This window comes from Plutella xylostella, chromosome 11, assembly GCF_932276165.1.
Source record: "Plutella xylostella chromosome 11, ilPluXylo3.1, whole genome shotgun sequence".
NCBI lineage: Eukaryota > Metazoa > Arthropoda > Insecta > Lepidoptera > Plutellidae > Plutella > Plutella xylostella.
The window spans coordinates 254228-277492 of NC_063991.1; the positions used below are offsets into that span (position 1 = coordinate 254228).

General features: G+C 37.0%; 2 protein-coding genes across 3 annotated transcripts in view; both read right to left on the reverse strand.

The window, feature by feature from the left end:
• The window catches only part of LOC105380911, a 41260-nt gene extending 36581 nt beyond the window's left edge, over positions 1-4679 (reverse strand). Inside the window, exon 1 of the mRNA XM_048623879.1 lies at positions 4454-4679. Coding sequence (XP_048479836.1) covers positions 4454-4456 — 3 coding nt within the window. The 5' untranslated portion in view covers positions 4457-4679. The remainder of the gene's footprint in view (positions 1-4453) is intronic.
• Positions 4680-14724: 10045 nt separating this feature from the next.
• Positions 14725-19833, reverse strand: LOC105390593. Of its 2 annotated transcripts, XM_038108996.2 has the most exons (3): positions 18987-19833; positions 18189-18332; positions 14725-17496 (listed from the first exon to the last, which is right to left on the reverse strand). In XM_038108996.2, the coding sequence occupies exons 2-3, from the start codon at positions 18207-18209 to the stop codon at positions 15418-15420; spliced, it is 2100 nt and encodes a 699-aa protein (XP_037964924.2). In that variant the 5' UTR covers positions 18210-18332; positions 18987-19833; the 3' UTR covers positions 14725-15417. The 2 variants fall into 2 exon arrangements, with proteins under 2 accessions (XP_037964924.2, XP_037964925.2); XM_038108997.2 differs by having other exon boundaries at positions 18189-19833.
• Positions 19834-23265: the final 3432 nt, after the last annotated feature.

Genomic DNA, 23265 nt, shown 5'->3' on the forward strand with positions numbered 1-23265 from the left:
GTGAGAAATTACATTCAGTTCTATGCAAATTACGTTACAAAACACAGTTTAACAGCGATTTAAAATGGGGTATTGTTATGGTGTTGCAAAATTGGAATCTTGTATGCACAGAAGTTTGAACATGTGAGAATCTGTTAAGGAATTGCGCAAACCTCTTTACAATACATGTGTTTTAATGATAATAAGAGGGGACATCTCACACACAGCACATCTCACGGACAGATACCCCAAGCTAGGCATATAGCCTGTAATATGCGTATCGGACAGCTGATATATCTGCACAGATACATAATTACATATTTGTTATATAGGTAGTTGCAAAAAGGGTATACTAAGCCGATAGGGAGTGACTCTAGGGGTCATTCTGAACAACTTTTGTTCTACGACTTTTGAAAATTAACAAAAAAAAATACCTTTTCCATAGTAACTTTGTTGGTTACGTGACTTTTTACGATAGAGAACGAAAATATTTTTCCGCTAATTTCCAAAACTTTTAGCACAAAAGTTTTTCAGAATACTTTGTCGCGTAAGTGTGTACAGGGTGTTGCAAAAAAGGTATACTAAGCCGAAAGGGGGTGACTCAGGGGTCTATTCTATTCTATTCTATTCTCTGTGGGGGTGTAAGTACCTGCACCTGGCTCTCTCGAATGGAACCTTTGTGCATATCCCCAAGGTCTAAACTGCCTTCCTAAGCTTGGACCATTTCCCACCACGCTGGTCCACTGCGGGTTGGTGGGTTCACATATCTAGATGTGCTAGATCTAGATATGCAGGTTTCCTCACGGTGTTTTCCTTCACCGTAAGAGCGATGGTATACATTGTACTTAAGTTAAAAGAACTCATTGGTACATGTCAGCGCCGGGATTGAACCCGCATCTCTGGCGTGAGAAGCGGACGCTTACCCGACTGAGCTACCACCGACTCAGGGGTCATTCTGAACAACTTCTGTTCTACGAGTTTCGTAGTTAGTACCTATACCCTTTTTGCAACACCCTGTATAGTGAATCATGCTAGACTGCTACAAAAACTCAGTCTAAAAATTATGGAATTAGGTATGCACGCCGTCTCACGCAGTAATTCTGGCAAAACGTTAATTTCGCCGTGTGATTGTAAAAGTGAATCTGCGACTGTTAACAAACGTGACTGGCGCTTTCTTTCCAAAAACTTTTCAATAAAATTTAACACAGTTTTTTTCGGTTTCGCACTTTAAATACTGGAGGTTTACTCTATACTGACGAATGGCGTAGTGGTTAGTGGCCTTGAATGCTATGCCGAAGGCCCCGGGTTCGATTCCCGGCTGGGGCAGATATTTGTTTAAAGACATATTTGTACTCGGGTCTTGGGTGTCGATATTTATTGTTATCGTAGAGCCTGATTCTGTGTTTATGGTATAGTATATAGATTAGTCAAGTGTAGTATATATATACAATATATCTAAAATAAAATAGTATAAGTTGTTATTTTGCTCATGTTAACGGCATCAATTTAACCCTTACTTAATTTTTAATTTAATTTGTTGTTTGTGTTGCACGCATGTAAATGTACATTTACTTTGCAATAGTTACCCATAAGCTACAATTACAAACTACATCCGTTATCACACCTACATAGTTACAATATTAAAATTCATAACGTGGGGAGGCGCTTCCTCCTGAGATACAGTTTAATACTAGTTCAGGAGGTTGCAACCTTTTCTCAAGATATACCTAGTACACTTTAAATGTAACTAATATAATGCTGTGCCTAAGAATAAGTTTGTACTGAAATTTTTCTGCAAATAAATGTTTTTTTTTTTTATTTATATTTAATATGTATCTATCTATTTGTGAAATGGTGGTAGATTATGATTTTCGAAAAGTAATTCTAACATTCTACGTCGAAAAATAAACGATTTCATTTCATTTCATATGTATTTGTGTAGATATATCAGCTATCCGATACCCTTAACACAGGATCTGACTAACTTGGGGTCGGATAGCCGTGTGTGAGATGTCCCCAAATATTATTATTACATATTATTATTGTACTGGCGAAAACTTATGAACGGAAGCTTTCGTGCAATCGGCACGTTTAAGATAAGATAAGGTATTCTTTATTTGCACACAAAAATATGGACAACAATACAAAACTTAATCTAACACATATGTACAAATGGCGGTCTTATCGCTTAAAGCGATTTCTTCCAGACAACCTTTGGGTGGAAGGATATTTAGATGTAAAGGGTAAAGTGTAGCAGGAATAAAGAATATACCATAAATATTTATTTAATATATATAATTATTTATTTTATATTTGTTTAATAATATTCGCGAGCAATGAAAAAGTTCCATTTACAAAATTATGATTCAAAATACATTTACTTTAAAATTTTAACAAATTATGTGTTTACATTTTGAGTTGTTATTTGATAAATAATAAATTTATTTATTCGAAGTAAGCTTAATTACAGTAAAGTTGAAAAATGGCTAGGATTTGGATGAAAATAGATAATTGGTAGACTGTTGCCGCCGTAGCATGTGCTCTCATAGCTAGGCTATAGAATAGTATTAATGAGAAGAGAATTCTGATGCGCTGTCAAATGAAAGAGCCCCCCCTTATCCGAACGGAGAGTAATCTGTAAAAATTGACTTTCATCAGAAAATTTTATATTTGTACGATGATTAAAAAACTTTGACTTTAAAAAAATAAAATAAAATTTGACTTTGACTTTGACTTTTGACTTGAGTTTGACTTTGAAATGTGATTCATTATTGCAGCCTTTGCCGTTCAGGAGTAATTTGGTGCTATTGATCCTGGAACTTTATCATTACTCATGAGTGTACAACGAGATAGAGTCGTGGCTTTGTTTTTTGTTTAATTATAAGACTTTGCAAAGCCTCTTGGGTGGAGTATAATAATAATAATATAATAATATGTGGGGACATCTCACACACGGCCATCCGACCCGAAGCTAGGCAGAACCTGTGTTATGGGTGTCGGACAGCTGATATATCTACACAAATACATAGATAGATAGATACTAAATATAAATATCAACACCCAAGACCCGAGTACAAATATCTGTGTTTAAACAAATATCTGCCCCAGCCGGGAATCGAACCCGGGACCTTCGGCTCAGTAGTCAGGGTCACTAACCACTACGCCATTCGGCCGTCAAGTATAGTTAAGCGACATTCCTTTATTTATCATACACCAAACCAATGTACATATATTCAGCAAAATAAATGATTTGAATTTGAATTTGTTTTTTGTCATATAGAGTGACCCCATTGACACCTGTCCGCTTATTTCATTACTTCATTAGTGGTTAATGAGCGGTGGTAGCTCAGTCGGGTAAGCGCCCGCTTCTCACGCAAGAGATGCGGGTTCGAATCCCGGCGCTGACATGTACCAATGAGTTCTTTTAACTTAAGTACAATGTATACCATCGCTCTTACAGTGAAGGAAAACATCGTGAGGAAACCTGCATATCTAGATTTAGCACATCTAGATATGTGAACCCACCAACCCGCAGTGGACCAGCGTGGTGGGAAATGGTCCAAGCTTAGGAAGGCAGTTTAGACCTTGGGGATATGCACAAAGGTTCCATTCGAGAGAGCCAGGTGCAGGTACTTACACCCCCACAGAGAATAGAATAGAATAGAATAGAATTAGTGGTTAATGGATATGGTAATTCACGGCCAAAAGGTTATATGTATTACTAGCTGTTCCCACGAGCTTCGCTTCGCCTTAAAAAGTTTTCCCGTGGGAATTACGGGATAAAAAGTACCTTATGTTCTTTCTCAGGGTCTAGACCATATGTATACCAAATTTCATTTAAATCCGTTCAGTAGTTTTGGCGTGAAAGAGTAATAGACAGACAGACAGACACAGTTACTTACACATTTATAATATTAGTTAGGATTAGGATTGTGTTTTAATTTACCTATATGTTAATTAAAAAAGATTATAGAAACCAATCTGTCATATAACTATAATAATAAAATAAAACTCTTCCGTACAGCTGACGACGAACTGTCAGATTGTGAATAAATCTGCATAATTTTACATTTTACATCGGACTCTGTAGAAAGTGAAAAAATAACAGGCATTCGAACAAAATCTCACTCTCATTTATTTTTATAATTGGTCGTTTACGTATTTTCGCCTATTTTCTTTTTTAATTACCAGTTCACAGTGGGTTATGAGGCTTTAAATTGCAAATTAGTCGGTTTTGAGATCTTAATTTGCACTAATAACTGTTGTGTTGATATTGCAAAAATACTTTGAATTCGAAGGTACAGTACCAACATTGAAATAAGTAAGTATAATGTACCAAAGAGGAAAGACAATTAAAATAATTGCCAACCTCCTTTTGAACTTTTCCTTAGTTACAGACCAGTCTTGTTTAGAAACTATAAATAATCTAAATTCACATTTATTATTAGTAAAAAATATATAAACTAAAACTTACCATTTTGCCCAGTTGTGTCAAAATTAATAGGTAGGTTTATCCAGGCACTTCACACACCGTACAACACTACACCGCGATTATCAAAAAAAAAAAACACAAATGTCAAACCACTTCCCGCGCTATTCATAAAGTTTTTACTTTTTAATTTTTCGGCACCACGGCTTTAGACCATTGTGCCAAAAAAAGCGTTCGGAGCTTTTGAGTTCAGAAATGCGACTGAGCAGACGAGATCTTGCTCAAAGAAAGTAGGGTGTAGCTTCCCATATGGCCGTGTGTCGTCGAAGAAACTCCATTCTCCGCGAGAGGACGGCATGGAGACCTCAACCTTACAGAGTGGCACTTAAAGTTTAATCTCCTATACTTTTTGTGCAAGGTTTGTTTTCATTCGGCACTAAGGCACCGGCTGCCTCTTGACAGCCTGGCGTTCGGAAATGAACGCTATGTTTTGTCGTTTTAAAAACGTTTTCACGTTTTTTAAGTAACTTGTCTTAAACAGGATATTAAATTCATTCTTGTTTAATTTTCTCTTGTATTTGTTGCGACGTCAGGGCAAGGTGTGGCGGATGTGGACAATATTTTGGCGAAATAATCGATTTGCATAACCTATAAGCGGCCATTTTGTTTTTTAAGGAAAGTGACATCTTGATTTTTTAATTTTCGCTCGATAGGCACTGACCTGTGGAACTATATTGGAAATTTTTCGCAAACCGGATTTTTGTAGATTAGAAATTAAATGTTACATATTTATTAATAATAACATGTTGGTAGTTTCTATTATAGTTTTGAAAGCGAGATTATATGGCTCGCTTGATTTATGGCTATCGAATTTCTAAGAGCGACTTGTAATTTTTTTTAGTGCCTAACTATAATTAAATACGATAGTTATCAATCTCGATGATGTAACGAGCTTTTACAACTTTTAAATTCTGACAGGATGTTAAACTTAAAGCTGTTAACCGATTGGAATCACAGGGTCGGTAACCCAAGTACTGACACCCTTGCCTGTAATCCCCGAAGGGGTAGACAGAGGTGACTCGCAAGCAAGTCACCCGCTTTTCGCTGTACATTTGTACTCACGTATAAGCCGAGAACCGTATCGCCGTTTTTGAATGAGTACAATGCACTTAGGCTACATATCTAGAATCCTGACCCCGATAGGTAAATTTATACCCTGTTGTTCATTAAAAATTAATTAAAGTTGTAGCTATTAAACTATTTTGTCACTTTCTGGCAAAGAACAAATTGTTTAACAGGGATAGGCACTCTATATAACTTAAAATGAATAACAGGGATACTCCATAAACTTTTAATATACTTAGGTACTCGTATTTCTATTCTATTCTATTCTATTCTCTGTGGGGGCGTAAGTACCTGCACCTGGCTCTCTCGAGTGGAACCTTTGTGCATATCCCCAAGGTCTAAACTGCCTTCCTAAGCTTGGACCATTTCCCACCACGCTGGTCCACTGCGGGTTGGTGGGTTCACATATCTAGATGTGCTAGATCTAGATATGCAGGTTTCCTCACGATGTTTTCCTTCACCGTAAGAGCGATAGTATATACATTGTACTTAAGTTAAAAGAACTCATTGGTACATGTCAGCGCCGGGATTCGAACCCGCATCTCTTGATTGAGAAGCGGGCGCTCACCCGACTGAGCTACCACCGCTCCTTACTTAGGTATTTTTAACTACTTATATTATTATATTTTTTTCAATGTCCTACTTCATAGCACGCCAGGTGTTAGTGGGCTAGATGTGCATTGTGCAGTTACGATGTTTTCCTTCACCGTAAGAGTATGTGGCATAAATTGTACTAAAATTCTGCATTTCTAAAGAATTCGTTAGTACATGGCTGGATTCGAACACACAGCCTCACGAATGTGAGTCGAGACCTTATCGATTACGCCACCACGACTCCGCTGTAGTCCTTAAGGGTCTGCAATAGGGAATCGAGGGTTGGCATTGTCATAGAATTATGTAGTAAATGATGCTCTACAGCCTTGAAAAAAATCACACAGGTTGTTGAAGAGTCTAGCTAGGTGCTGAATCATTCGAATTTAAGTAAATGATTATGGATAACTGTAAATTAATTTCAGAATATCAAGAAAAACCAGTCAATCACACTCCCGTATTGTAACAACTGTGTCGTAATTATTAAGAATTTTCATATGATTTTTATCATATTATAAAGTTAAAGGCTTGGACTAGGCGCTAAATACCTTGTTTTTTAATAAACACACATTTATTTTGTGTAAATTAATCCCAAACTTGAGCAATTTTTTTCCCTCAAATCTTCATACAAATATCTATGGCGGCTTTCTGTGTTATAAAATCATAAACACAAGTGACGTTTGACTCAGTTGGCCGCTGGCCTCCAAAGAAGGGTCACGTCGGTTTAGGCAGCACTGACAGCTCGCGATCTTATCGTGTACAGATACAAAATCACTGCACATTGGTTGTCATTGCACTTTTTCAACTTTTATGACACCAACATAATTTGATTTGAAATTGAGGAAGCATAATTCTTCCAGTATATTCAATACATTAAATTAAATTAGATAGTGTGCAATATTCTCGTGATATTACAGTCTCGTAAAGGTCTGATGAGGAGCAGGAATATAGCGAATGGATCTAAGTGATGACAATACGCACGAACATTAGGTTAGGGATCAAAAATACAGTCTCTTGGTGCTGGTTGAGGTATGGTCTCGTGAGGATCTGATGAGGGCAGTAACACGGTGGTGGCTCAATTTTATTTCAAAGATGTTAATAGCTAAAAGCATCGAGTTTGGGCTATTAAGTATGTTTTTCAGAGAGAGAGAAAGAGATTTTGTTTTTCCTCTGGATGTGTTAGGTTTACTGGGTTTACTAAGTTCATTCTGTTAATGGCATCAAGTTGTTATGTGTTCATAAGTAATAATTATTTATTAACAAAATGCTGTTGATTTTCCACGAAAATGTAAAAATAAAAATAAAATAAATAAAAATAAATTCGTAACGTAAAATCGTCAATGACGGAATTTCTTCTATAGACAGTAGCCACAAAAAAAAACAAACGATAGATGGCGTGATTTGAAGATAAAGATACATTTTTTCGACACATAGACAGCAACAACAAAAAAATACAGATTTAAAGAAAAGAAACACATACTTATATAAAACAACAAAGAAAAAAAAGGATACACATCAAAATAACTGGAAAAAATATAAGCCCCAATTTACTTGTGTGGGACAGGGAGTGCCATAATATTTTTTATGGGGTACTCCCCATCTATGCGAAATATAAGCTTGATATCTTTACCCGTTTCTGAGAAAAAGGGCGGTGACAGACAGTCAGTCAGACAGACGGACAACAAAGAGATCCTATAACGGTTGCTTTTTTTCTTTTGACGTTCGAAACCCTAAAATTAAGTAAAAATATTATGCTGCCAAAAAATGTACTTACAGGTATTGAAAAAGCGGTATATAAACAAATTATACCAGCAGAGGGTTCACCATTTAGCTGAATGTTACTTAGAAAACGGCCTTGAGTGGCGGTCAAGTTGGTCCCCGCCTGCGATACTTTCCATTAACATTGGGACTCGTTTTCATGTTTTTAGCGTACAGTCAGGTTTTTAGTTTTTTAACCGACTTCAAAAAAAGGAGGAGGTTCTCAATTCGTCGGGATCTTTTTTTTTATATTTTTTTTATGTATGTTCACCGATTACTCCGCCGTTTATGAACCGATTTTGAAAATTCTTTTTTTTGTTGTATTGCATTGAGCTCCCAGGTGGTCCCAATTTTTTTTCAGAATTTTAGTTCACCCCCAAGGGTGGGTAAAGGGGTAAAAACAGGGTATGAATTTCCATTTTGGGCACATATTAAGCGATTCTAATGAAATTAAGAACGTAAATATAGTTCTTATAACAAAAAAATATGATGGTGACCTTGAGCTGATCTGATGATGGAAACGGAAGGCAGTCAAGGGAACTCCTCAACGGTATATAGCAACTACCTCGTGTTTAGGCTTGAATGATTCGTATTGATTAGTAGGACTTTTTGGAATCATTTGCATCTTACTTTTGATTAAAAATTATTGCAAATAAACTAAAAACTATAAAATAAAATAATAATTAAAAAAATTAAAAAACCGACTTCAAAAAACCACTAAAATGTAAGAAATAATTTAAGGTTTACGCAAATTATATGTGACAGTACAAATATACCTAAGCAGGAACTGTTCTTTTTTGAAGTTGGTGCCATATTTCTTCAGATTACTTTGTCACCGCACCAACATCAAAAAAGAACAGTTCCTGCTTAGGTATATTTGTACTGTCACATATAATTTGTGTAAACCTTAAATTATTTCTTACATTTTAGTGGTTTTTTGAAGTCGGTTTTTTATAATTGTATTTTTTTATTTGTAACTTTTTAGTTGTTTTTATTTTATGAAATTTTACGTCGGTAGGTAGTTCATGATCATTTTTTATTTCAATAATTTTGGTGTTGTTATTTAAATACCTTCAATATGCATATTTTTGTAATGTGAAAATCAAGTCCTTTCATTTGATACCTTACACGGCAAAGTTGAATTATTATTTTTTCGATCATCACGTTATGTCCTCAAGAGGGCGCTATGTACATTTTAATGGAACGTCACATAGCCTATAGCCATCGCGCCATCAATACGCTTCTAACAATACCTCATACATCAAAATCTATCAAGCCGTTTAGGCTACAGGAGGGAACAAAGAAACAGACAAACATACATATATACATACATACAATCAAAAAACATTACCCTCCTCCTTCGGCAGTCGGGTAAAAAGGAGTAAGACAGGGTGTCATTCTGAACTTTTGCTCTACGAGTTTTCGAAATTAACAAAAAAAAACCTTTTTCATAGAAACTTTGTTGGACATGTGACTTTTTACCATGGAAAACGAATATTTTTTTTCGCGAATTTGCAAATCTCGTAGAACAAAAGTTGTTCAGAATGACCCCTTCAGTCATCCCCTTTTGGCTTAGTATAGCCCTTTTGCGACACTATGTATTTACTTTGCTTTGTCGTCGGGGTTCAGTTGGCTGGAGGATCCCCGAAACTTATTATCTACACTTTAATACTTTTAGTTACCTTTCTACAAGTAAATACCACATTTGTTTGAGAAAGCTAATCGGGTTCCGAGTATAGAGTAAAGTGGCACCCCTATTAATTTCTACTCTTTCCTGGTGCCTACCAGTGTAAGTAAGAATTATACTTACTTACCCTAAAATCACCCAAAATGTACTTGAACATAATTGTCAATAAAGTTGGCGAGTAAAAGTTTATCGACCCACTGTGCAAACTTACATGTGTGCGTGTCACTGCGTGTGCTGTGTGAAGAGCATTGAAAACCCAAAATTGGCGCGGCACGTCACCCTGTACGGGCCCTTAACGAAATAAAAATGGAATAGACTTTGTTCAAGTGAACATAAGATATTAACAGCTGACCGGATGTGGATCTTAATATATTATTATTCTGACACACATCGTTAATTCATATTATTTCTATTTGTGACCTTAGACTCTAGATCTTAGTATTTAAATGTGTGACCTAGACCGTTCAGCTTTCATGAAAGCTGCATTTTTTTGTATGTTTTGCATATTTTTGGGTATACTTATTCACATATTTATGAATAACTAGCTGTTCCCGCGCGCTTCGCTTCGCCTTAAAAAGTTTTCCGGTGGGAATTCCGCCATAAAAAGTAGACTATATTCTTTCCCAGGGTCCAGACCGTATGTATACAAAATTTCAATCAAATCCGTTAAGTAGTTTTGGCGTGAAAGAGAAACAGACAGACACAGTTACTTTCGCATTTATAATATTAGTTAGGATGTTTTGTCTGCATGTACTACTGTTCTTTGGTTTCAAATCATCATCATCATCATCATCATTATCAGCCCGTATCTGCCCACTGCTGGGTATAAGCCTCTTCCCTATCACGCCATCTCTTCCGGTCCTGTGCGAGTCTAGTCCAGTGTCTACCGGCCACCTTAACAATGTCATCAGACCATCGGCCCGGCGGTCTGCCTATTCCTCGTTTGCCAGTTCTTGGCCACCACTCTGTGACTGCCCCAGTCCACCTGCCGTCGTCCCTCCTAACCAAGTGTCCTGCCCATCTCCACTTTAATCTTGTGATTCGGCTACCCACGTCATCCACACGATTTTTACGTCGAATTTCGACATTGGGCATACGATCCACAAGAGAGATGCCGAGCATGGCGCGCTCCATAGCCCTTTGTGCGACTTTTATTTTGTTGGCTTCAGTGAGCGTCCATGTTTCGGCTCCGTAAGTGAGGATAGGCAGAACACACTGATTGAACACCTTAGTCTTCAGGCATTGAGGGATTTGGGACTTAAGGACGTCTTCAAGTTTACTGAAGGTATCAAATACATATTCTATTCTATTCTTATGACGGCAATTGAAGAAGAAGATTCTTATTCTATTCTACTTACTATTTTATGCAGAAACTATCCTAATAATAACTTAAGGTGAAGTGTCAGCCCAAGTAGCGCCGTAAATTGAAAAAAAAAACTTCCGTTGGTTCCCAAAACTCTTGTTTTCACACGATACCCATATTCATTCTTTGTATTTCCTATAAATGTGGTTGTCTCGAAGAGATTACTTTTAGTAATAAGGCCGCCGATTGTGCTATTTATTTTCTATTCATATTTGTAATACTTTTTCTGTTTGTGTGCAATAAAGAGTATTTTATCTTTAACTCCAATTTGTTGAACTTACCTCCCAATACTCAGTAGCAATAGTAGTAGAACAAGTTAACCTAAAATCGCTGAGTACACACTACTCAACTACTCACCACATTGAGTAGTGAGTAGTTAAAAGATGAAAATAAAAAACAACCAAACTATCACAATATATTGATCTCTCAATAAGGCACGGACATAAAGTCTGTGGAGTGATAATAAAATGTTAAAAAATACCTAAAAACGACGTAAACGACATAAACTTCTACCAACATTCTTCTGAAATGACTAAAATGTTAATATCGACTTAGCAATCACCCTGTATATCTTAGGTAATGGTGCACATATGACCAGATCACATCCTTATAGAAAGTGGCCCTCTGACTCACAGGTTCCAGCAAGATAATAAACATTATGACATACACATTTGATGACTACACAAATTTCGTCATCCCACACTTCTTAACTACTTTTTATGGAATGTTAGTATTTTGATGCCCTACTTAATTTGACTGGCGAATGGTGTAGTGTTTTAGTGACTGCTATGCCGAAGGTCCAGGGTTCGACTCCCGGCCGATTTGACAATCTAAATAAATATTAATCATCCATTGTAAACTAAAAAGTTGTTCTTTAGAAGTTATATCAATCCATTGTACAGAAAAATTGGGTCTATTAAAATGCGACCAGGCAAATGTAGATAATAGGGGGTGATGACTTGCGAAAGGTGGCTGGTTATGATTGGATGCGGAAAGCTAAAGATCTCATCCAGTGGCGTGCTTTGGGAGAGGCCTACGTCCAGCAGTGGACTGCTATATGCTAATGATGATGAAAATGTTGACACTGAAAATACCGATCCAATCCAAAATTCAAATCCGACCGGATTGAAAATTGTATCGGATTGTAATCCTTAGGTATCCCTATACACGGAACCCGCTGAACTACACAACACACAAGTCACAAAAATTGTGAGCATTGTGACAAAATGGCGACGATGCGTTGGCGCGAAAACAATACTGTTTGCGGTTTTAACAATATTCGGTGGAAGAAAGCCACGGAACGCATTGTTCAGCCAACACTTTCGATTTTTATTCCAACGTTTCTGAACTTGACTTGTACAAACGACCGACGGGTGAAGTGGTTAGTGACCCTGACTACTGAGCTGAAGGTCCCGGGTTCGATTCCCGGCTGGAGCAGATATTTGTTTAAAACACAGATATTTGTTCTCGGGTCTTGGATGTAGAAGAAGAATAGAAGAATATAGAATATATAGAATATATTTATTGACAAAAACTTAGCCTATTACAACATGTTTATGATCTAAATAAAGTAGAAGTAGTTAATCTTAAATAATACCGAGTTAACTCACAATTTACATTACACAAGGCTTCGACTGCATGAAATGGCCCTGGCAACCTACACTAGGAGACCTGTATCGTAGGAGCCAGTGTCTTTCGTTCATCGCTTGAGTTTCCTACTTGTTAGACATATTTTATATTTTAGTTTTGTAGCTACATATTTAAATATAATAATACAATACTTAGTGCATATAAATATGGTATGATATAAATGAGTATATATATATAAGGGTAAATAAATACTTAAGTATATATATTATTTCCTAATAATTTTTAATTTTCTACATGTAGCAGACCTTCAATTTCGTCATAATTGAGTGATTCTATATAATTTACTGTAATTCTTTTGCATGAGTGGAAAGTGTTTTGGTATAGATTTATTATTTTATTTATTTTATTGTACAAAAATGGTCCAAGAAAGGTGTGGAAATTATGAGCAAAAGAGGTCCTTTTATGGGTGATTCGACAGACTTTGTCATTTCTGCGGGTGCTACAAAAGAAAACCGGATCGTAAGCTATTTATGTGCCCGTGAAATGGCAATAGGTCCGCCCCCTATTACTTTGGGACTAACATAAACACTGGCGAAAAGTGGGTACAGCAATGCACCTCTGGCTACCCCTAATAAATAAGTACTTAGGTACAGACTAGAAACTCTGTAGTCGGACTTATCGCTAAGAGCGATCTCTTACTTACAGCATTAGGTTTAAAGTAGTTTAAACCCAAGGGTTATTTTAACAAATACGAAGTTATGTAGGTACCTACTAGCATTATTATTTATTAGCTTAATAAATTTTTCTACTACTTATCGCCACTTTAAATAAAATTATTCTAACTGTACCTAACATAGGTACTACATACACACGTTACAAGTCCCTTACAAATACGAAAAGTCATCATAGATTTCTATTTCAAATATTTTCTCGAAATATTATTACTTATTGCATAATATGAGGTAATATCGCATGGCATTGTTTGCTAACCTCGTTCAAGTTACATGTCATGTTTGCCTACGTTACGTTAAGATATTTGGTAATGTATGGTCAGCAAAAGAGGTAATTATCCAACCCCCACGCCGCGCCGCGTCAACAGTTGATTCTAAGTCACAACACCGCCTATTCATTCTTTAAAATAATAATAATAATAATAACAATAATAGCGAGTTAGAAACAATACCGAGGGGATATTTAGATCCTTTACAAACGGGTACACTACAAAATTTCGAATTACTTTTTTACGAATATGAAAATAACGATTTTCATAATTACGAATTTCATAGTTCCGAATAATTCACAATCCCGAATTTTAAGTTTCCGAATAGTGAAAATCACGAATAGTATAATAAACGAAATTTCATACCACAGATTAATTAAAATGACGAAAGTCATATTTCCGAATATTATAATTTCGATGTTTCAAAAGTACGATTATTTATTATATCGAATTGTTAAAATTACGAATTCCGAATTTTTAATATTCCGAAAATACAAATTCCCGAATGTTTTTAGTGAACAAGAAATAGTCATATATTAGGAATAGTACGAGTATGTTTATTAACAGCATAATCCGTATACAAACAATATTTTTTAAGCTGTATTATATGAAACGCTCCGCTCCGCTTCGCTGCGCTCCGCTTTGTTTTTCGATATCTATGTGCACCTAACACGCTCCTCCTCGCTTTGCTCGTCGTCGCACCTATCTTTAGGTTTGGGTCCTAAACTTTTTAAGGTTAACCACCGTAAAAATCCGAGAAATTGTATTATATTATATTGGCTTTGTTCTGTAACTTAACAACAAATACTACAAATATTTTACTGTATAACAAAAATTTTACTCTATATTTGAAACGCTCCGCTCCGCTTCGCTGCGCTCCGCTTTGTTTTTCGATATCTATGTGCACCTAACACGCTCCTCCTCGCTTTGCTCGTCGTCGCACCTATCTTTTGGTTTTGGTTCTGAAGTTTTAAAGAAGAATGTATTTTTGTCAAATGTAATCAATTTAGTAATATTAATAATGAAATTATCTTAATTTAAATTAATAATGTAATAAAAATAGAGTAATGTATACTTAGTTATAGAAATGTAATCAATTTAGTAAAGTTAATAATTAATAATGCATCATAATTGAAGAAAACAGTATTACTGCTATTTGCTGATTTATATTCGAGTGAGAGGGAAAAATGAGACTCGCGCTGCTAGGTACAACTTGTCGTGTGTTTTTATTTTTACTTTTTTAAATACATATTGCCAACAAGGCAAAGACAAATTATTCATGTTGCCAACATACTCCCAACGACAAAGTGAGTGGACTGTAAATTTTATAAAACATAGGTAGGTAAGTATGTAAGTATAATGGCTAATGAAAACATTAAATAGAACAAATTGGCATTTTGTAATTACTTATTTCAAACTATAGTTATGTATGGTAGAGTATTGTACCTTTACTTAAGATGTAAATTTATTTACATAGATAGAGAGTATACAAAAAATAACTTTTTATGCTTTTAAGGTAAGTACATATGCAAAATTCTAACATTATAAATGAATGATTAGATAAGTTTTATCAAAAACTATCTGAAATAGTAGGCATACACAACTTAACATAGGTAGTAGAAAAAATAACTTATTATGTTGGTTATTTAGGAACCATATGCCTTTAAAGTAAGTACCTATATATACTCCAACATTATACATAGGTAAGTTTTCTGAAACAAATCTGAAATAATTGGCATAAGTACACAACTTAAATCTAAATTCACAAGATAGATGTGTAATGTGTAAGCATAAAATATAATATTTACAAAAGATTGTGCTTACTTTAAACAAATAACTTAGTCTAAATGTATAGGTACAATACAAATCCTTGTAATATACGTTTTATGGCATTTTTATGGTAATAATTTTACATGCTCATTTCTAACTATCAACTGTGTTACATATGAATCATTAGGTAAGATAATCTGATGTTTTTGGGCATAAGGCAAAGCAGAATGTTGCAGCCTACCACCGACTCTTAACAAGCCGTCTGCATCCAAAAATGGATTTAAACCTTTCAATGATGACTCAGTTTGCTTTCCTTCTTGTAACCTTTTAATGTCACTTGAAAAGTATTTCATTTGCTCATGCTTTATTATAAGAAGCAAAGCTTGATTCAACTCTGAATATGTTAAATAGTTACATTTTATTTGTTCAGACCTTGTTTTCTTTAGATTGCTTATAAAGCGTTGCACATAGGCAAGTACTCGTTGAGCCTTACTTATAGAAGAATATTTTGTAATGATATTCCCTACAACATTGTTTACCTTCAGCGATGCTGCACAGACCGGACCACCTTCGTTCAACTCACCTGACACTACCTTAACTTCTGGTAAATTACACTTAACCGCCTCATAGTTAAACTCGGTAAATTTATAATCAGGATCTAACATAAACTTGGGACCGTTAAACCATAGTGGATGTTGCATCAAATCGCATGGGCTGACACCTCTGCTCAGGCAATCAGCTGGATTTTGGTCTGTTTTAATATAAGACCATAGATAATTGTTTGTTAATTGTTGCATTAACTTAATGCGGTTAGCAACGTAAGCATTCAGCTTGATTGGGTTAGTTTTGAGCCAAGCTAACACTACTTGTGAATCACTATGAATATACACATTTTGAATCTGTAACTCATCTTTTAATGAATCATACACCCTAGCCATAGTTTTAGCCAACAAAAGGGCCGCGTTTAGCTCAAGTCTAGGCATTGACAGATTACTGTTTAGTGGAGTTATTCTAGGCTTAGAACTAATCAGTGACATTGATATCTTACCATTTTTATCTGTTGCTCTCAAGTATATAGCACAGCCATAGGCCTTAGCAGAAGAGTCGGAAAAGCCGACTAGCTCAGCATTTGTTTGGTTATCTAAGCACACATTGCGTTTAATTGTAAGCGGCTGCATTCTGGTTAGACTACTATAAAATTCCTGCCACTTAGTTAATATTTCTGGTGGGGGTGCAGAGTCCCAACCTACCTTAGAGGTCCAAAGCGACTGCATGATTTCCTTTGCCTGCACAAATAAAGGACCAGCCAGACCAAGCAGGTCAAAAAACTGGCTTATAAAGCTTAATATTTGCCTCTTTGTAGTAGCAGGCTGCTCAAGCATAGGAGCAAATTGAAAGGAATCTGTATTTACATTGAACTTTAGCCCTAGCGTTTTGATCTCCTTCTGAAATTCAAGTTCATCGGAATGCTGCTGTTTCTCGGTGGGTATGTCACTTAAAATTGCACTATTATTAGCACACCACTTGTGCGATGTGTGTAAGATGTCAAACATATCAGCTTGTATTACTGGACCAGTTAGCAATAGGTCATTCAGTGACATTTTGTTGGATCCCTTCATACCAGCGTCCATGACGACACGAAGTTTCGTGCTTACTGCGTCAGGTTTTAGTACGGCGTGATGTGGAATGAAGTATATAGGATCTTTGTTTAGGTCATACTGACTGATGTCTACACTACTCGCATGGCCTAAGTCAATGTACTCGTCAATGAAACTTTTGTATTCTTTGAATAATGACGGGTCATTATGAAGTTTTTTCTCGAGATTCAAAAATCTTTTTAAAGCGAGACTAAGAGAGTCACCTATATAATTATTTATATCATAGATAGGCACCTTTAATGGTATTGAAACCTCAAATTGCTTGTTTTCTAACTTTACAGTTTTTTGAAAATGCTCCTCGCACTGTACTTTCTCAGACTCATGTTCTGTGAACTCCTGAGGCACACTCTCGCTTTGCCAAAATTGCTTCATTGTGCTGTTAAGATCAGTCTTACAGTCCCTACAGAATAGAGAAACAGCAGAATTCCCATGTGAAAATTCAGGAAGGTTACCTGCCAGAATGTACCCAAACTGAGTATGAACTAGGCGCGGTTGTGCAGCATCGCGGTGGTGGCGGGTGAGCTCTTCAGACTGCGGCAGCAGGGTCTGAAAAAATATATCAGCGCCGAGTAAAATATCAATCTCACTAGGATCATTGCATGTGTCATCTGCCAGCTTGATATTGTTGGGTATATTTAAGTCAGCTAAACTGAACCCACACTGCGGCAACTTGGCTGTTATTGCATCAGTGACTAAGCAGTTTACCATTACTTTACATGGGTATGCACATGAATACACCTCAGTTGTGAGTGATTGACTTATAGTCTTGCTGGTGTTGGCTATTCCAATCACACCAGTTTTATTGGGCACCAATGGTTTGCCTAATTGTTTTGCCAACTTACTTGTAATAAAAGATGATTGGCTCGCTGAATCTAGAAGTGCCTTTACAATTATTTTGCTACCACCTCGGCTAACTAATTCTACCTTGGCAGTAGGTAAAAGCACCTGACTGCAGTTATTTTTCCCTGACAGCAGGGCTACCGTCTCTTCAGAGTGGTTGTTGGTGGCCTTACGTTGTGGTCCTGACGATTGATGTTGACTAGGTACTTGTTCGCTATTGTGAATAAGTGTGTTATGACCTAGTTTGCAAATCTGGCATTTAAAATGGTATTTACATTTGTTTTTGTGACTATTTAGGCAAATTTTGCACAGCTGTTTCGAATTTACAAATGTAATGCGTTCCTTATAAGAGGCAAGTGTGAACTTAGGGCAGTTAAAAACTTTGTGCTCTGACTTACCGCAGAAGTTGCATGATGCATCGACAGCTACGTGGGTTGTTTTGGCTTGACTCACTTGTAGAGTAGAACCAGCTCTCATGTTGACCTCTCTGTCCTTAACTGTATTGTCACGAACATTGCTGGACTCCAGTGCAAGTGCCCGTGCTTCAAGAAATTTTATAAAATTAGTGTAAGTAGGAACAGAAGGTGAGCTTTGTTCAAGATAAAATGCCCTACTATTTAATTGATCAAGCTTCCTACTTAAAATGCAAACTAGGAAAGCATCCCAATGTTCAACAGGTTGTCCTAAGTTCTTTAGAGCTGCAACATGCTGCTTTGCCTCACTTATCAAAGTTCTTAAACATTGTACATTTGGCTTAGAGATAGGCTTAATATCTAACAACTGTGAAATGTGTTGAAATACAATCTTGGACTTATTGTTATATCTGTCATCCAGGATATTCAGACTTTCTTTGTAGCTAGACCCAACTACAGGCATATTCTTTATCAAATCGAGAGCCTCTCCACGCAAATAACTTCGCAAGTAGAAGAGTTTCTGAATATCCTGAATGTCGGGATCACTGTCTATCATGGCATCAAACATTTCTTTGAAGGGACCGTATTCTAAGTAATTTCCGTCGAATATAGGCAAACTAACATCTGGGAGCTTCACTTTGGAACTGGAACACGAACTTCCCGACTGAGGCTTATTCAAGCGATTCATTGCAATGCGTACCCTCTCCATGCATTCCAAATATGCTTCCTCAGTCGCATCGTCCTCGTCCTCATCAAGCTGAATACAGAGTTCCTCGTACTCACCATATATCTTTACTAGCTTGGCCTCCTTGAGTTTTAGCATTTCAGCACTTGCCAAGTCGAGATTTTCTCGTTGCAGCTTGGCCTTTTGTTTTGTTATGGCGCCCTTATAATAGGCACGCCTCGCTATAGCACTTTTTCGGTCGGTATCTTCCATTATTTAGCGAATTTGTCGAGATTTACAATAGTAATCAAGTAATGGAAACAGAAAAAACACAGAAATAATGCCGGTAAAACTTTGAAACAAAACTTCACTTTGCTTTTTTTTAATGACACTTCTGCCAATGTCACGTCGAGAAACTCGGAATTCGCCTATAGAGATGCAAAGTTTTTTTTTTTTTAAGAAAAAACTCACGCATGCGCAGTCCGATTTTGGGTTTCCCGCGGATTTGCCGGTTTACCTTACCGCCAAAACGATGGTTATTGACGATTTTATTGACACGATGTGTAGGTAAACAGGAATTGATGATGACACGATGTGTAGAAATTGTACTACACCCAGACCAGATGCACAGCCTCCGGGATAATTCTGGATGCAATCTCACGCCTTGAGCCACCTGAGTTTGCTTGCCGCCATGACAAAATTTTGTCCTCGCCGTGGTTGATGTAGTCTTTTGACTAACACGGAGCAGCAGTTTTTGAACAAACTTTATTGCAGGATCTTTCACTTTCTCACTGTAGGCCAGATGGACCATGAAGAAAACAGTATTACTGCTATTTGCTGATTTATATTCGAGTGAGAGGGAAAAATGAGACTCGCGCCGCTAGGTACAACTTGTCGTGTGTTTTTATTTTTACTTTTTTAAATACATATTGCCAACAAGGCAAAGACAAATTATTCATGTTGCCAACAATAATGAATTTAAGATAATTGATAAAATTTTGATATAGAATGTTAAATTGTAAAATGTAAAACTATATAAAATTAATACTTAAGTCACTTTAGTTTGGAAATAAATGGCATATTATATGATGAATTTTTGTCAAAATCACGAATTATCATATTTCCGATCGGGATTTTAATTTTTCGTGATTTTAATAAATAGGTATTTTATTTTTCGTATATTAAAGTATTCGTATTTTTTAACGTTCGTATATTTAATAATCGTAATAACAATATTCGTGATTATAATATTCGAAATTATAATTATCGTAATTTTTATAATTCGATATTTTAAAAAATCGGTATTGCAATATTTCGTAAATTACATATTCGGTGTTATCAAATTCGGAAAAAAGTTTTTCGGAATATTTGGGTGTTCCCTTTACAAACACATGCCGCATCACCATGCAGAAAATTCCTTACAACATCCGTAATTTCATCACAAAATTAGGCCCGCCCACCTCACTTAGCTTACGCCCGTGAGATAGGGAATAAACCTCCAAAAGGAGTAATAATCTAAGAAAAATTATAATAATAATATGACGTGTGGTGCAGAGACGTGGACACTGACGGTAGGACTGGTCCACCGATTTAAAGTCGCTCAGCGTGCTATGGAGAGAGCTATGCTTGGGGTTTCTCTGATGGATCGTATCCGAAATGAGGTTATCCGTCAGAGGACTAAGGTTACCGACATAGCTGTCAAAATATGCAAGCTGAAGTGGCAGTGGGCTGGTCATATCTGCCGAAGAACCGATAACCGTTGGGGTAGACGAGTTCTCGAGTGGAGACCACGAACAGGCAAACGCAGCGTGGGACGCCCTCCTGCCCGCTGGACTGACGACCTTAGGCGGGTGGCGGGTAGTGGTTGGATGAGGAAGGCCGAGGACCGAGTGTCGTGGCGCTCCTTGGGAGAGGCCTATGTCCAGCAGTGGATGATTATTGGCTGATGATGATGATGAATAATAATATGTGGGGACATGTCATAGATAGATAAGTACATAACTAAATATAAATATCAACACCCAAGACCCGAGTACAAATTTCTGTCTTTAAACAAATATCTGCCCCAGCCGGGAATTGAACCCGGGACCTTCGGCTCAGCAGTCAGGGACACTAACCACTACACCAGTCCGCCGACTAAGAGGTAATTATCCAACCCCCGCATAAACAGTTGATTCTAAGTCACAACACCGCCTATTCATTCTTTAAAACATTGACGGTTTGTTAGTAAGGAAAAGATACAAAATTGTATCAGATTCTTTTGAAGATGACATGAGCTTGTAGATTTAGTGCGATTTTTTAAGACCTAGTTCTACCTAGCTACACCCAGGCTTGCTGCCCCAGTTTACTAGAGAGCTAGGCTGGCTGAGCTGAAATTAAGGGGATATGTAAAAAGGTTCCACTCGAGAGAGCCATGTATAGGAACTACTCCCCCTCTCCGAACAGAATAGAATATAATCTACCTCATCATCATCATCAGCCTTCTATTGCCCACTGTTGGGTACTTATACTCCACTGCTTCCCCGCAACCCTGCAGATGTCATCGGACCATCTAGCAGGTGGTCTGCCAACAGCTCTTTGTCCGGGTCTAGAATCTACCTAGCTAACCTTTTGACGTACTTAATGATTATCATCTTTCTTTTTGTTGTTGTTGCTGTCTATGTGTCGAATAAATGTTTCTTTATCTTTATCTTTATCTTTATCTTTATCATAAAAACAAATACAGGATCCTCATTTTGACAAACAACAACACCCTGTATAACAATCCGATTGATCCGGCACAGTGAAAGTGCCCGCAGGCGACACCTAGCGGAGCGCGCGCGCAACCACGCTGTCACTCAACTTTACAAGATTGTTGACGGCTGATATCTTATTATTTAGTAGGATTACGTGTACAGTGGCTCAGGAAAGGCCGAGAAGACTAGCTTTGCAAGAGACAGAAGTGCCAACTGACGAGGTTACATCTTATTACGAACTGGTAAGCGTAGCATTACTTGAAGGTAAATGTGATCCAAATAGCGTCGCTCGCCTGTCAGATCCATACAAGTTACGTCAGATTTGAGAAGCGAGCGTTTGTTACATACATATTGAATTTTTATTGCTTTTGTGGTGGTACGGTTAAATCAGGTTTGCTGGCCGACCCCTATCATAGTGACAATGCTACAGATGGATGGTGGGATGGTGGGACATATAGGGGACAAAATGACAGTCGCGTGCGGCTGACGACTCTCGCGATGCACGGAGTAGTACCTTTAGGACTGTCTTCAAGAAGCAACATCTGGCCCCGGTACAAACCTGTCCGCAGTCTGCAGGCACAAGGCCGAGGCAAAGGGCGACGGACTGCGAACCCGCACTTTCACTCACTGCGCCGCAGGGGACGTGGGGTGACCATGCGCCGGGAAGTTTGTTAAAAATACAAATATAATATTTATTTTATCTTAATCATACACCACGCTTTGTAGTTAAATATGACACATACAACGGATGAGAGAGATATACACTCGCGAGCAACCAAATCGACTCAAGCCTTCACGGCGCACATATACATTGATTTTCCTAAAACGATAAATGGTAAATATAAAAGTGATATGTCATTCGAAAGCTGAAGAATTAGGCTTTCAATTAAGATCAATACCATAAAAAAAAACTAAGCGCAGATTTAATGACGCATTTTAATTGCCCGTCAGTGTTAATTACCAGTGTGTAGAACAGCTGTTAAATAAAGAGGCGAAATGTGTGTGTTAAAGCAGACCAAAAGGGAAAAGCAACTCAGCGCATATGTTTGCCCATAGGAACCACTGATTTTCAGTAACCTCCAATTTAATTTAATTTTTCGAGAGCTACTATTAGTATACTGATGTAACAACTTGCTGTGTTCGAATGTGCGGGAACAGAGGCCTTCGGGTACATTTACATTTAAAATGTCTGCCCCGGCCGGGAATCGAATCCGGGATCTTCAGCGCTTTCAGTGGTCGGTCATCGATAATTTTATTTTAAAGATTATTGGTATAAAACTATATATGTAATACCTACCTAAGTAGCTAGGCTTGTAATTCCTGACAGGGTATATAATATAATATTATTTGTATTAAGTAAGTATTTGAAATTATTTACGTACAAATATAGAAACTTTTTTCTCACCCAACTTTTTTGAGTAAACGTATCTTATTGTCTTCAAAAATGGTCACCCTACAAACTAGTATGACGTAACCTGTGAACCTTACATCAATAAATGGGTACCACTCTCTCTCGGGATAAACTATACATAAGGTGAAGTGTAACTCAACTAGGTAATATAACTTCTGTTTTAAACCGTTTTCTCCTAAAACTGCCAAGGCCATTACCTCGTCATGCTGATTCCATTTTTTATTTAAGTAGCTCCTTTAATCTAGAAGTTTA